Here is a 16,404-nt window from a genome sequence, read left to right on the forward strand (position 1 = left end):
ACCAATAACAAAGGGCGGAGCCGTACCTTGGAGGAGGGGCTCTTGGCTCGGTGAGGGCTTGCGGCCACGTGTTTCCCGCCCAGTTTCTCCTCGGTCAGAACGCGATCTCTCTCCTCCTCTGGAAGACTCTGCAAGATGAAAAAAAACACCCTCCAGTCAAATCTAGGACAGTGGTTCCCAATATTTTTTTGGCTTAACTTGATTTCTGAATCCAAGCACCCCCCTTTACCTGATTTTATTTGAATGAAAAAGGTAGGGTAAGTGATATTTTTTGGTTATAACAGAAAAAAAAAAAGAAGGTTGAAGCAATATATTGTGATGGTAATCATTGCTATAGTGTGTTTGTTCAGTAACTGTATGATGCAGGCTCTTTCCCCAGCTCTTTAACCCATTTAGACCTGAGGCCGATTCTAAAAACGCCTTCTAAAGCCTGACCTAAGTTTTCTGAAAAACTTCAAATATGTATTCAAATTTTTCAAAAAATGTATGTTGCTATATACTGTACATAGCAAGGTACATAGCAATCTTGAAGGATATAGTTACAAATAGGGGTTCCCGCCCAAAATGGGTTAATAAACATGAAATACATTTTCAGGTAGGTGACACAATTTCAGCCCATTTACACCATTTCAGTACCCATTTATCAGCTTTATTTTCAATTAGTTCCAATTGTGTCTGCTCATTTCTTTGTGTCATCATCACTTGCAATTTCACTTGTTTAATCTGTATCCTGACTGAGTCTATCCTGATGGGATAAAATGTGTACCCTGACCTGAAAATGCATTTTCTGTTTAATACAGAGCTGGAGAGACAAGGAGACTCCTGTTACTGAACAAACACTCTATAGCAATGAGTACTATCAGAATACAATATAGAGCTATTTAACACTTATTTTAACCAAAGAAAATCACTTACCCTACCTTTAATGATATAACCCACCTTTTAAAGAATATAATATTACAAACAAGAAATTGGATGAAAGAGTTGCAATTAATGCATCCTGAGTAGCTCATTCTTTTTAAACATGTGGCCATAACATTTCAGTAAGTCCAGTTTGATGTCAATATGCGGCATATTAAAACATTAAACAGCATAACAGCACACGACACATAAGTATTGCACGTTAAGAGAATATTGCCTGAATTTTTCATTATTTTTCTAAAAACAGATCTAACAAGCTACATTCATCAAATGCAAATGTGTGTTTTACCTCCAGAAACCGCTGAATTTCGATATCGTACTGCTTTTTCCTCTGATGCCCAGGAGATGAAAAAAGAAAAATACAATCATTTGATCACATTACATACCATTCATCATTGATATCAAATCATACACATTTATCATTTATATTAAATCCTATAATTAATAATTGTCAGATCAATCCAACAAATCAGATCATACCAAATCAAACGTATCATTTACATCAAAATCAAGTCATTCATATGTTTATAACAGAAATCATTTGTAAGAACAAAGATAGCAGAACAATACACAGTGAATGATCTTATATTAGACCACTATCTACGTATGGCAGTCGTTCTCAAAGTGGGGTCCCTCAGGGTTCCTTGAGGGAGTTCCAAATGGCCCCCTTACGGGTGTGTTAACTCTGAGAGGGTACAAATGGAACCAAATGGACCCTTACGGGTCCATTTGGTTCCATTTGTACCCTCTCAGAGTTAAGGGGGTCCACTGATCTATGTCATAGACTCAAGATGACTGTCATCTGCGACCTGTACCTACTGTCTATACAGAGACAGACAGACAGACAGACAGACAGACAGACAGACAGACAGACAGACAGACGGACGGGTACCTGTTCACATCGTTTCTGGAACATGTCTTTCTCTTTCTGGGTCATCATCTTCCACTGTTTGGAGCACAGAACCATCCTCTCTGTGGACGGAACGTCTTTCATGTTGACCATCAGCTCTGCACAGTACAGGCTGTAGCCGTTCCTATAATACACACACATTTAAAATGACTATACTTACTAAATTACTATACTTATTGCCTACTCTGTGTGGAGTTTGCATGTTCTCCCCGTGCCTCCTAGGACCTAGGGTAGTTAATACCCTCACGAAAACATGTAGTAATCCTGGTCGCTATACCGGCGTACCGCCTCCCCCATGACAGCCGGGGCGCCTGATGGAGGGGAAGGGAACTGGTTGGAATAACGTGTTCCTTCCACACTGTTACTTAGATGACGACGGCGATACGGTATTATGTCCCGAATATGGACACAACGCCAGCGTGACGTCATCCTACGACCGCATGGCATCATATTCTACCCATAAGTACTACAACTAACCGATAGGGTGAGTATCGGCAGTTGTAGGATAATAGTCGCAATAATAGAAAAATAATCACACCCAGTGTGAAGTGGGCGGTGTGGTCATCACAGTGGTCATCACACACCCATGACTCACTTAAAAAAAAGCATAAATGTATTTTTTTTAAGTGCATAGTCCTATTTATAGGACTATGCACATGTGTCATGTGTCTCGCTAGCCAATCCCAGTGCTGAATAGAGTCAGCCAATAGGGTCAGCCAATCACAGTGCAGCTAGTGGTCATCAAAGTGATGGAAGCTCACTTAAAGAAAAGTATAGATTTGCATTGAATGTGTAGGGGTTCGGGGTGTACAATGGGTGGCCAATCACAGTGCAGGGTTAGGGGGGTACAATGGGTGGCCAATCACAGTGCAGCAAATGTCAATGTCCCAACCTTACATATAGGGGCGGCTACACCGCCCAAAAATACCAGGGCCTATCCACCCATATTCAACGTGTGGACTCAAGATCCACCCCAATCTCGGCCCCCATCAATCGCTTGTGGCGATCACAGCAGAATCAGCCCATTAGTAAATACAGTCCTTATACCTTGCAGGTATCTCTGCAACACACACGCTACGTCCTACCGGGGAAACTCCCCCCTGTCAGGTGACAAGGTGGTCAGTTGGCTCTCATGCATTGAAGGAGGCATGAGCTCGGCCCTGGGCTCCCTAGGCGGGTGGGGGGAGTGTAGCGCCCAGGATCACTTAGAAAATTGGCACTGGGTGAAAAAAAGGTTACAAAATCGTGGGATAAAAAAAAACAAAAAAAACTACAAAACTTATGAGAATGCCCTTCATACGTTGTGAGTTTGTAGATCGATAGGCTGTTTTCAAAGTGTGACATTGGGGTGTAAGACTGAGTGTGAGTGAGTGAGTGAGTGAGCGAGCCCTTACGGAGGTGGTTTTGTCGGCCGTCCATCAAACTTGTCCTTCAGTTGTCTTTCAGCTTTAGTGAGAACTGACTTCGCCTGATCCGTGTTCACATCTGGATGAGCCTCATGGTACACTCTCATACTGTCCTACGCACACACACGTACACACACACACACACACACACACACACACACACACACACAGAGAGAAAGAGAGAGAGACAGAGGTTAATCTTTTTTTTTCTGATCAAGATTGCAGTTTGATAACTTTCACTACTGATTTGGTGTCCAGAGACTTTTATGACTTCAGTCACATTAGATTACATTATACTAGTCCATACCCAGGGATGTGTGCACTCAAAAGCATTTGCAGAGTTTGGGGTTATGCGCTAGGCCATAGCTGAGTGGTTAGTGAGCCCGCCTAGGGAGCCAGAGGCCCTGGTTGCCCCAGGTACGCTTCCAGGCCAGGCCAGCAATGTGTCGATGAAATGAAATTTGTCCCTGAGCAAGACTCTTAACCCCTAATTAATTGCTCACAGGCCCTCATTGGAAACAAGACCGCAAGGACTTTCATGAACGGACGTGTTAAAGGAATTATCCTATCCTACACATGAACGCTAATAAACGACGTGCATTTTTGGGAAAAGTGAAAAACAGGCGTCGTGGTTGTGTGCATATCTCTGCTGTCGGCCAGAAACCAGCTAACTCCAAAATGTTCATTTTTCGGGGGAAAAATAATAGTGGAGTTAGGAGGTTTTGTTCATCATTGATAAGAACAGCTGAATGGACCTCCAAGCTCACAATGAGGTTGGAGGTCAAAAGGGGGTGGAGCCTGGAGTCAGCAAAACCAGCTAACTCCACCCCCCTTTGGTGGAGTTAGCTGGTTTAGCAGACAGTTTGAGGATCCAATGGAGTTGGCTGGTTTTGTCAGAAGCGCTTCTTAATACTTTTCATTGGTTCAATATTTTTTTAACCAACACACAGACGTAAAGGGTGTTCAATAATAGCACTGATTTATGGGGGAAAAAACGTCAAAATGGAGTTAGCTGGTTTCTGCCCGACAGCAACGTTGTCAATGCTTGTGTGCAAGTTCAGAGCAATTGCTCAAGACATCGAGGAGAACCATGCGGGACAGAGAGTGTGACTGACTTACAGAGGTTTCCTTAAAAAAGGTAGGGTAAGTGATTTACTTTGGTTAAAATAAGTGTTAAATAGCTCTATATTCTGATAGTACTCATTGCAATAGAGTGTTTGTTCAGTAAAAAAGAGTCTCCCATGTCTCTCCAGCTCTTTATAAAAACAGAAAATGCATTTTCAGTGCCCTCTCCTGATTGGCTTACATTTTGTCACCTACCTGAAAATGTACGTATATTCTGTTTACTAAAGAGCTGGAGAGACCCCTGTGACCGAACAAACGCTCTGTAGCAATGATTACTATCACAATATAGTACTTTAACCTTTTTAACAAAGAAAAATTACAAAAAGATATCACTTAGCCTACCTTCAATATACAATAAGATGATAATACATTCGATTGTAACCACTTAAACCAAACACAAAAAAATAAACAGACACTGGGTCACCAGTTTGGGTGTAACACTGGTATTAGCTGTGCAGCATTACAGTGAGTACATGACTTCTTATGAATAGCTTGTAGTCGTTATGAATAAGGTGTTTACCTCAAAGCCTTTCTGTAGTTCCAGAGCTTTGCTGATCCATTTGAGACGTCTCTTGTCGGAGAGCTGAGACCACTGTCTCCTCAATGCCTCCTTCAACTCCTTCTGACTCACCTGGAGACACACACACACACACACACACATTATATATTAATAGAGCTTAACAGTGAGCACCCGGTTTTTGAACGGCAGTGGTGTTGAAGAGGATTTCCCATAGACGTTCCAGAGAGTTTCAAGTCTGAAATCAAACCAACCAGCGTCCTGGTTAATCATGAACTGGAAAACGCAAAGAAAAGGCGAAGGTACAAGACTGCGTACAGTACAATATTTGAAGATTGAAGGAACTACTCAAATCGCCGTCGTGTCTCCAGGCTATGGGATATAGTGTTAGAGAACCCCACATTAACATTTCCATGGTAGCGCAAGCTTTACAAATCAGAGACGTAGAATCGGCCTCAGGTCTTAAGGAAAAAGTTCACCTTTTTTCTATTGATGTCACCCCATGGAGAATTGAATTCATGGATATTGTTTTGTTTTTGTCGCATTCCTAAGCCAATCATTTGATGACCAGCGGACCGGTAGGCAGCGGTTCCGGTAGGAGATAAAATGGGGACTCTTTGTGTCTCCTACCGGAACCAACGCTGGTCATTGAATAGAATAGAAAAAAAGTCATTTTGGGGGTGAACTATCGCCTTTAATGCAGGGGTGATGCAACTTTGATGATGGAGAGGGCCACTATATTTCCACACTCACTCCAGAGGGCCGGCCACATTGCATCATTTTCTTTAGCAGACACCTCTTATCTCTGTATTTTAACTTTTTTTCGTAAATGAATGCCGTACTTTGCCATGTCTATGTCACACAAAAGTAGCAAAAATAGCCGATTGCTATTTTTTTATTCGAATCCTGAAAAGTAACATTTTTTATTTAATTTCAAATGCATTTAGTTATTCTTATGTTAACTTGATGAACTTAAATACAAATACATTGGACATAAAAAAGACAATAGAATGTTTATACTAGTCATTAAGCTACTAATATAGACTGAAGTAATTAAAGCGGGTCATGTTTGCATGTTTTGAATTGTAACAGCTGAAATCAATAATATAAAAGTATTCCGATATTAACCTAAGGGCCCCATTAAGTGAAGGTGGGGGCCGCATGTGGCCCCCGGGCCGCCAGTTGCCCATGTATGCTTTAATGGGTTAAAATGTTACAAAAATATGGAGATAGGAGGTTTCTGCCCGACAGCAACTATATGGAGGATCTTGGGTAGATTCTCAAGAGGTCAAGAGGTCAGGTGAGACGTACGTCAGGGTGCACTTTCATGTAGGTCTTCTTCTCGTGGTTGTACCACAGCTGCTGAGGAGTTTTGGGCTTTTCCGGCAGGTCAGACTTCTTCTTCTCCTCTATGAGTTCAGGATGGTCCTGTCTGACACACACACACACACACACACACAACAAATCATTCCTTCAATATTTTACACCAGGGGTCTTCAACGTTTTTTCCAGCCCAAGGACCCCTTAGCCGAGAGAGACGCAGCAGGGACCCCCCCCCCACCAGTGGTGGGGGGGTCCCTGCTGCGTCTCTCATGAGCAGATCTTATGAGCTTGTATATCTGGTATTTTTTTAATAGCCAAAGAAATCTTAAAAATGACACAGATGCTTTCCCGGTCTTAATGGGGTTAAAATGCTAAAAAGGTCTTACTTGAAGCGAGCCATGTTCTTCTCAAACGATTCCTTCTCTCTCTGGAACTCTGTGATGTATTTTTGCTGTAGAATAAAGAACAGTTACAAACCGCCCAGTCACAGATCTCAGGTTTAGCTTTAATAATACTGAGTTGCACGCTGTCTAATATGGACCTGGTTCTGCGGTTAAAAGGTGAGACTAAAGCTCCATTTATACAAAATAATATACATTAGACATTAGCCAATTGGCTCTATGCACAGCAGCCATATTATCACTTCCTTCCCAGGTGTTACCAATGATACTAATGGGGGCTCTGTTCCATTTAGTGTATCACAGTGATTTCCACAACCCCCATAACTCTGAGTGTACAAATGGAACCAAATGGACCCTTACGGGTCCATTTGGTTTCATTTCTACACTCTCAGAGTTACACACCTGTAAGGGGCCATTTGGAAGCCCATGAGGGTCCCTGGACCCCAATTGTAGACCCACTGGTGTAACAGAGTGTTTCCAGTGAGCCAACATGCACAACATCAGCACCCTGACTCTGTTTGACCAAAATGGAACAGAGCCTTCATTAGTATCATTGGTAACACCTGTGAATGTCTTCATAATATGGCTGCTGTGAATTGAGCCCATTGTGGCGACCGTTAGAGGACCCAGACAGACAGACAGTCTAATCTACACACAGAGATGCTCATAGGCCTGCGTCCTGCGTCTCTGACGCACCATATTGAAAAAGGACGCATTCACGGCACCCTCGTTGCGTCCATGGGACGCACTACAATTTAGCGGAAATTACCGCGGATTTGAAGGCCATCCGTGGATTTCAAAGCCGTCCGCGGATTACAAGGCATAGTGCAGGAAACAAGAAAAATCTCGGTAAAACACCGCCGTATGGAGAAGTATTCTCACTCTGTCTCAGGGCATTGCGAGCTGCTGCTAGAGGGAGAGACAGTGAGAGTGCTGCGCAACTTACAGCCCAACTTCAGAGCAAGTTAACGATGGCTCGTTGACCCCAATTTGACCACTAGGCAATCAACACTGAACAGCACTAATTAATGGCAGCTGTGATTCTTGTGTCTTTCCGTGCAGCCAGATATCAAATAATTCCCTGTAGAGCAGGGGTCTTCAGTGTTTTCAGGCCAAGGACCCCCTAGTTGAGAGAGAGATGAAGCAGGGACCCCCTCTATATTGTATAAAATTGTGTTTCAGATAAACTTTTGCTGCTCTTTTTTCCCTTTACACACCTATAACTCCAAAAATAGCCGATCTACAAGCGAGCAAGTGAGAGCTTGTAGATCTGCTATTTTTGGCTAAAGTTCTCCTCAGAAAAGGGATACTAGGATTCAAGTGGTTAATGTAAAAAAAAAAAATCAAGTACTACAAGTACTACAAGTACTAGTTGTCGGATTTGGAATTGTGTACTTTTCTTTCAGATACATGTTCTACATGAATATAACCATATAAGATGAAACACGAGTTAAACGCTGTGCATTTTTGTGGGACCCATAAAATGTCCCTGGGACCCATCTAAAAGACCACCCTTGCATCCCAGGACCCATTGCATTGAAAACCTAGCAACATCACTGTACACATCTACGATGATAGGAGGATGACTGGGGATCAATCGTTGTTTGTAGATCGGTAGACTTTCTTTTTTGGGGGGGATTTTTTTGTGGACGTACACAGATCTCATATATGGCTTGTATGCAGTGGTGGGAAAAGGACTCAAATGTTTTACTTGAGTTAAAGTATCGATACTGCAATGTATCTCCTCTACAGTTACAAGTAAAAGCCTGCGTCTAAAAAAATCTAAATCCTAAAAAAAAATTGGAAAAAATATAAAAAAAGAATTTCACGATTTTTCAAAAATAGCAGATATAGCCAAAGACATCTAAAGTGACATAGATGCGTTCCAGGTCTTAATGGGTTAATCCATGCAGACAGACAGACAGACAGACAGACCTTCTTCTTTTCAGACAGCTCTTTGTACTTCTTGGAGAGGATCTTGGTGAGGTCCAGGTTGCTCATCTCGGGGTGGATCTTGGCGTACTTTGCCCGTTTCTCCATGAAGAAGCGGAAGTATGGAGTCAGAGGTTTCTTTGGGAAGTCTGGATGAGTCTGGGAAGAGAGAATCGCGCAATGAAAAAGGTACACGAAACGACATGGACGATACACGAAGATCACACCTCCCTCCGCCTCTCAACACCTGATGTGTGAGGAACGGCAGTAGCTCTAGAGAGGTAGAGCTGGCCGTCTTGGAATTCCGAAGGGTCCGGGTTCAATTCCCAGCTGGCTAAGTGTCTAAGTGTCCTTGAGCAAGACACTGAACCCCTACTGCTCCCGATGAGCAGGTTGCCTTGTGTGAGTGAGTGAGTGAGTGAGTGAGAGAGTGATTGTAGTGCTTTGAATATAGTTATATAAATGCAGTCCATCCATTTACCATCAGCTGTCCTACTGTCTGTCTCTCCTACACTGTCTCTCTCTCAACTGTCCTACTGTCTGTCTCTCCTACACTGTCTCTCTCTCAACTGTCCTACTGTCTGTCTCTCCTACACTGTCTCACTCTCAGCTGTCCTACTGTCTGTCTCTCCTACACTGTCTCTCTCTCAACTGTCCTACTGTCTGTCTCTCCTACACTGTCTCTCTCTCAACTGTCCTACTGTCTGTCTCTCTCTCAACTGTCCTACTGTCTGTCTCTCCTACACTGTCCTACTGTCTGTCTCTTCTACACTGTCTCTCTCTCAACTGTCCTACTGTCTGTCTCTCCTACACGGTCCTACTGTCTGTCTCTCCTACAGTACATGTAAGACAGATATAAGCTAATCAACTTCTCTGTTGTTATGAAAGCATGAAGTCATATTTTTCCAATTGACAATACCAATTATCTGCTCCAAAATAATAACTAGCATCATTATCATGAAACTATTTTCAATGGCTAAAAAGTGCTTTAGGAAAATGAACTTGTCTCACCTTTAACTTCTTGCCTTTGTAAGGGTTCTTTACAAACTCAATGGCGTCGAAGATGAGCTCTGTCATGGTTCTGTATTTGCGTACCTGAAGACACAAGAAGAACATACAATAAGTGCCTGATGATTCATGACTGTATTTCAGTGGTGGAAAAAGTACTCAAGATATTTTACTTGGGTAAAATAAAAGTAGCAATGCCACGATATAAAAATACTCTGTTACAAGTAAAAGGCCTGTGTTCAAAATGTTACTTGAGTAAAAGTACAAAAGTATTGGCATGAAAATATACTTAAAGTACCAAAAGTAAAAGTACTAACATGTTTGAAAATAGCAGATCTACAAGCTCACAACGCGTCGCATCGCGACGCGTTGTGATCTTGTAAATCGGCTATTTTCAAGTAGCCTATGTATAAAATAGGGCTAAAGTGGTTAATGTATGTTTCATAATATCATAATTTATATCTGATGAGTAACTAGTATCTAAAGTCAAATAATGGTCGTGGAGTAAAAGTACAATATTTGCCTCCGAGATGCAGTGGACTAGAAGTAAGAGTACTGAAAACTGGAAATACTCCAGTAAAGTAAAAGTACCTCAAAATTGTACAGTACTTGAGTAAATGTACTTAGTTACTTTACATGACTGCTGTATTTAGGTACAAAAACATACTCTGTCTCTTGTGATTCAGGACTGTCTGACCAATTCTAGTTCAAATCAATATTGCTTTTATTGACAACTTGAGCTTAGGGTCAATGCCAGGTGTAGATTTAAACGAGCTGTGATCTGACATGTTCTTAAGACTAAAAGCTCTTTTGGACTACAAAAGGTAACCCAGAACCTTCCATAATCTGTTAAGTTCTGTGATGTTTTTTTCTTTGTTCATGTTTCCATTATAACCAAAACTTAAAATAAATGCATATTAAAAATAATATATTTTTTTAAAGATCTAAAACAGCTGATCTACAAGTTCACAGTGCGTTGTGATGCGACATGCTGTGAGCTTGTAGATTAGCTATTTTCACTATTTTTGAAAACAATTTGAAAGTACGGGTTCTGAGTTAGTACCAGCTCCAAAGCACGGCCCAAATTAGGTTGTAAGAACCTTATCTGTTTCATGACCTGGCGCTATTTGTTTTTCTCATGCATCTGCTATTAGTTGTCATTACACACACATCCATGCCTTGGTTGGTTGTCCCACACGAGCCGCCGTAGTCTGCTAAACGGACCAACAGCTGTTACGTGTTTTGCCAAGTCCCGCAAAAGACGCGCTGTGATTGGCCAGTACATTAACTTTGATTGTCAGCTGTGCCTAACGCTCACCCCAATCATTTCAAAAGATTTAAAAAGTTAAAAAATAAAATATTTATTAACACATTGACTGCCAGAATTATTTCAGATTTTTTGCAGTTTTCTGCCAGAGATTTTTCATTGAAAAAACAAAAAAGTACTCAGGAGCCGAGATACAGAATTTTTAAGTTTTAAGTTAACAAGGAAGTGGATAGGAGTCTAGATCTTCGAAAAATCATATCCGTTTGGTCTTTGGGTCTTTTTTTTTTTTTTTTTTTTTTTAAACGCATATATGCTTAATTGGCAGGCAAGTGATGGATTCTAAAGAATGCATATATGCGTTATTGGCAGGCAACTAGTTAAATGAATTCCATAAATTAAAAAAAATAATTAATTAAAAAAAAAAACATTTTAAGAAGCAGTGAAAACAGCAGATCAACAAGCTCACAACGCGGTGTAAAGCGACGCATGTTGCTATTTTCACTAATTTGGGTCCCAGGCAAACATCTAATTTCTCTTTGGGGGGTCTTGAGCTTAAAACGTTTGGGAACCACCGCTCTAAAAAAAAGGTACTTCTGTGTAAGAGCGTTGTATAGGCTCTATGCACAGCAGCCATATTGGGAATGAATTGGGCCCCTTCCTTACTTCCTTCACAGGTGTTACCAATGATACTAATTAAGGCTCTGTTCCATTTAGTGTGGCATAGTGGTTGTCTTATTTTGAAGGACCCCCATAACTCTGAGAGTGTACAAATGGAACCAAATGGACCCGGAAGGGTCCATTTGGTTCCATTTGTACACTCTCAAGAGTTACACACCCACCATAAGGGGCCAATTGAGTGTTTCGAGTGAGCCAACATGCGCAATATCAGCACGCTGAGCAGAATGGAACGGCGCCTTCATCAGCATCATTGGTAACACCTGTGAAGGAAGTAAGAATATGGCTGCTGTGCATAGAGCCTATTGCAGTGCGTGTTCGTCAGCGGGGGGGGGGGGGGGGGGGGGGCACGGTCGTACCTCAGTGGAGACCTTCTGCCATTTCTGCTTGCACATGGTGCTGGTGTAGCCTCCGAAGCACACCTTCTCCCAGTCAAAGTGAGACTCTGTGGTTTTGTACTTCATCCCGTCTATCTCCGGCAGCAGGCTGCGGATCCTCTCCAACAGAGTCAGACATGCCTCTTTGCTCCAGTCCTCTGAAACACACCCTGGGACACCCCGGAAGAAAAGATAGTGTTAAAAAAATGTCAATTATTCAATTAAAGGTAGGGTAAGTGATATTTTTTTGTTTTTATTAAAAAGGTTAAAGTACTATATTTTGTTATCATTGCTACAGAGCGTTTGTTCGGTCACAGGGGTCTCTCCAGCTCTTTAGTAAACAGAATACATTTTCAGGTAGGTGACAACATTTAAGCCAATCAGGAGAGAGCACTGAAAATGCATTTTCGGCTTAATAAAGAGCTGGAGAGACATGGGAGACTCTTTTTACTGAACAAACACTCTATAGCAATGAGTACTATTAGAATATAGAGCTATTTAACACTTATGTTAACCAAAGTAAATCACTTACCCTACCTTTAAATGTGTGTTTTTAAAACCCAAGTTTTGTAAAATGTTTTGTTCCAGGGACCCCCCAGAAGCAAACCCTCAGAAGCATAGACCCTCTATACTTAGTAAAGCAGACACATGGTGTGTCACAGCGTGTTGCAACGTGACGCGTTGTGAGCTTGTGGATCAGCTATTTCTTTTGACTATGTAACCCCCTAGTTAAAGGTGTTTTCAATCTGTCCTAATCGAAACTCATATTCTCTCAAGTTCTCCTTAGCTGGAAAGATTGACATATTTATGTACTGGTCTATCACATCAATCTATCTGTGTGTCTGTCTGTGATTACCTGGTTCGTTCTTGACCCTGCCTGTGGGCTGAGGAGCAGTGGAGACACTGGTGCTGCCGTTCATCATGAAACCAGCTCTGCAACACACACACACACACACACACACACACACACACACACACACACTTATTTTAACAAAAATAACATTAACACCCACTTTCAGTGGTGCAAAATTCCTAAGCCAATAATTTGATTCCCGTCTCCTACCGGATACACACCCGGTCATCAAATTATTGGCCACAAAAACAAAAATAAATCAATGAATTCAAGGCTTCATGGGGTGTGCAATTGATAGAAAATAAGTCATTTTTTGGGTGAACTCTCCTTTAAGTAAAAGTACCGGTACCAATACTGCAATATAGAAATACTCTGTCCGTAATTCAAAATGTACTTGAGTAAAAGTACAAAAGTATTGGTATCAAAATGTACTTAAAGTACCAAAAGTAAAAGTACTCACTATGCAGAAGGTCCCATTTCTTAAGTTTTCAAATGTATAAAATGTATACAAATTCTTTGAAAATAGTAGATCTACAAGCTCACAACGTGTCACAAAGCGACGTGTTGTGAGCTTGTAGATCGGCTATTTTCAAATTGCCAAAGTTTAAATAGGGCTGAAATGGTTTTGTAATAATAATCAAAATCAAAAAGTAACTAGTAACTAAAGTTTTCAAATAATTGTAGTGGAGTAAAAGTAAAACATTTGCCTCTGAGATGTAGTGGAGTAGAAGTAAACGTATTGCAAATTGGAAATACTCCAGTAAAGCAAAAGCACCTCAAAATTTGTACTCAAGTACAGTACTTGAGTACATGTACTCTGTTACTTTCCCCCACTGCCCACTTTAAAGGGTGGTCAAGAGGTGCATTAAGTACTTTCCTCATGACAGGAATTAGCGACCAAAACAACATTTCAGAGTGTCGAGGTCAACTCAACACGGCCCACATATTTAAACTTATTTAACACTATACACACCCGTTGACTGGGGACCCCCAAGAGTCTATCTATACCAGTGGTTCTCAACCAGTGGTCCCTGAGGGGGTTTCAAGGGGTCCCCAGCAAAAGGTGTCAATACGTTTTCACCCCTTTTATCCATGTTGTATACGTTGGCTATTCAAAAATAGCAGATATACGAGCTTGCAGACCTGCTATTTTTTAAACTGAAAAATCTTGAAAGGGTTAAGAATTTTGTAGAATTTAGCATTTTTAACTCTTACGGGTCCATTTGGTTCCATTTGTACAATCTCAGAGTTACACACCCGCAAGGGACCATTTTGAACCCCCTCAAGTGTTTCCAGCGAGCCAACATGCTCACTATCAGCACCCTTTCAAGAATTTTCAAAAATAGCAGATCTACAAGCTCGTAGCGCGGCACTCGGTGCCGCGCTATGAGCTTGTAGATCTGCTATTTTTGAAAATTCTTGAAAAAATATTTTTTAGATTTTTTTTTTCAAAAAAACGTTAGAAAACATTTTTAAGAATCGCCTCAGGTCTTAATGGGTTAAATAATTATAAAAAAAGGAACAGTTTTGGTTTCCACCCAAGGTTTCTCACCTGACAGTGATATATAATATAGCAGTAATGGCAACGGTTACCTGGTAATATTAACGGCGGTAGTAACATCAACATAACATGTAAATATATATATGCAAATAAGGCATAACCTTGTGTACCAATATCTACAAGCTCGTAGCGCGGCACTCGGTGCCGCGCTATGAGCTTGTAGATCTGCTATTTTTGAATAGCCAAAGAAATCTAAAGTGACACAGATGCGTTCCAGGTCTTAATGGATATAGTGAAAATAGCAGATCTACAAGCTCAAAACGCGTCGCAATTTATCTGCACATAATGGCTGCGACTTATTTTCACAGTTATATACTTTTTGGTCGTTCTTAGTTTGTACCGTTGTTATTGTTATATATTGTTGTTGCACATTAATGAAAGTTGAGTAGTGACAAACAATACACCTCAATTCTAATCCATCCGTTGTAATAAAAGTTGCATTTTTGATTGAAATGTTTTTTTCACGTTGTTAATGGCTCATGTTTTTAATGTATAATAATAATAATTATAATTATTATCATCATTATATATATGTAATAATATAATAAAAAAAGTTTTTTTTTTAAAGAATAGTGATAATAATTATGATTATTATTATTATTATCATCATAATCATCATCAAAAGATGTAAGTTGTGCAGCGTTGTGTGTGTTTTGGGGACTAAACCAGGCCAGAACATCAGCTTGTACAAGGGTTCCCAAACTTTTCAGGCCCGACCCCCAAAATAATCATATGTAAACTAACCCCCCAAAATAATCATATTTGAACTGTGGACCCCCCAAACCCCCCAAAATAATCATATTTGAACTGTGGACCCCCCAAACCCCCCAAAATAATCATATTTGAACTAACCCCCCATAATAATCATATTTGAACTGGGGACCCCCCAAAATAATCATATTTGAACTGGGGACCCCCCATAATAATCATATTTTAACTGGGGACCCCCCCAAAATAATCATATTTTAACTGGCGACCCCCCCAAAAAAATGTGTGGGACCGCCCTGGGGGTCTAAACCCCTAGTTTGGGAACCACTGAGCAGTGAGCTTGTAGATCAGCCCCAGCATCCTCCTCCCAGCGGCCCCTCGGTGACACTGTGCCCAGTAATGGCGCCTGCTCCCCGGCAGGGCAGCCAGCAACACACCACGTAGCCTCCTTCCATGATGCACCCACCCAACTAAACTGTTATTAAAACCACCTCCATGCATTGATCAACGCTTCTTTGACCTAGGTGCTGCTTATTGAGGACAATGATCGCTCAGCCTCTTATTTCGCAGGGGGGGAAACTGGCAAAAAAAACAACAAAAAAGAAAAATAATTACATTTTAGAGGAAAAAAAACTGTTTTAAAGCAGTTTTTTAGTCGATGCCTGGTGAGGGGAAATATCGATCCAACGATCGGACGTGTGGATCCATACACATCCGATCAATCATTAAATGTTAAATGTTTATATTGTTTAAAAAAAAAAAAAAAAAAAAATTAGCATTTTTTAGCATGTTAGCAGCTCTCATAGCAGCCTGGCTCCCCCCAGAATGCTTCACTGCCAGGCCGCCATGAATGTCACCCAGATCCCCGGGATCGTAGCACCGACAAAACCGCCTAATATCTGCCCGAAAACGGCGCCGATCACCCACCTTTTCCTCTCCGATCGCACGCAGGGAGGCTCGCCGCGCACGGAGCTGGTGCTGTGGCCGGGTTTGGTGCTTGAAAAGTGGGGTTAAAACCGTGCTAAGCCACCCCGGGGAGTCCCGTCCGAGCAGCTAGCCGACGTTCGAGGCGTCTTGTTCGGTATGAAACTCCGCCCAGCGCCGCAGGGTGGGAGGAGGAACTCCCGGGGAAAATAAACTCCCGGGAAAAAAAAACACAACACAACACGGCAAAGAAACACGAAAAACCCCTCCTAAAAAAAAGACGCAGGGCCATCATCAAACAGCCTCGGATCGAGACTATCGTAGATGTATTTGATCGATTTTGACATTTTTATATCTGTCGTAGATGCGAAAGTTAAAGTCAGACTCGGTGAAATACACATGATAGTCTTGATCCGAGGCTTCACGGAAACCACCAAAAAGCCATCAAATATTAAAGTCCATCCACGCCGTGTGATCACACACACACACCTCATTT

At 41.4% G+C, this 16,404-nt stretch overlaps 1 protein-coding gene across 2 annotated transcripts in view; it reads right to left on the minus strand.

The window, feature by feature from the left end:
- The window catches only part of ubtfl (upstream binding transcription factor, like), a 28,552-nt gene extending 12,476 nt beyond the window's left edge, over positions 1-16,076 (minus strand). For both annotated transcript variants that reach the window (XM_084057385.1, XM_084057384.1), the window contains exons 1-12: positions 15,912-16,076; positions 12,719-12,795; positions 11,845-12,032; positions 9,547-9,630; positions 8,539-8,694; positions 6,589-6,653; positions 6,191-6,311; positions 4,883-4,993; positions 3,226-3,350; positions 1,814-1,955; positions 1,211-1,252; positions 27-128 (exon numbers count right to left, since the gene is read on the minus strand). In XM_084057385.1, coding sequence (XP_083913511.1) covers positions 27-128; positions 1,211-1,252; positions 1,814-1,955; positions 3,226-3,350; positions 4,883-4,993; positions 6,191-6,311; positions 6,589-6,653; positions 8,539-8,694; positions 9,547-9,630; positions 11,845-12,032; positions 12,719-12,785 — 1,203 coding nt within the window. In that variant the 5' untranslated portion in view covers positions 12,786-12,795; positions 15,912-16,076. The remainder of the gene's footprint in view (positions 1-26; positions 129-1,210; positions 1,253-1,813; positions 1,956-3,225; positions 3,351-4,882; positions 4,994-6,190; positions 6,312-6,588; positions 6,654-8,538; positions 8,695-9,546; positions 9,631-11,844; positions 12,033-12,718; positions 12,796-15,911) is intronic.
- Between the last annotated feature and the right edge of the window lie 328 nt (positions 16,077-16,404).

This window comes from Gymnoscopelus microlampas (genome assembly GCF_963454915.1).
Source record: "Gymnoscopelus microlampas genome assembly, chromosome: 5".
Classification (NCBI taxonomy): domain Eukaryota; kingdom Metazoa; phylum Chordata; class Actinopteri; order Myctophiformes; family Myctophidae; genus Gymnoscopelus; species Gymnoscopelus microlampas.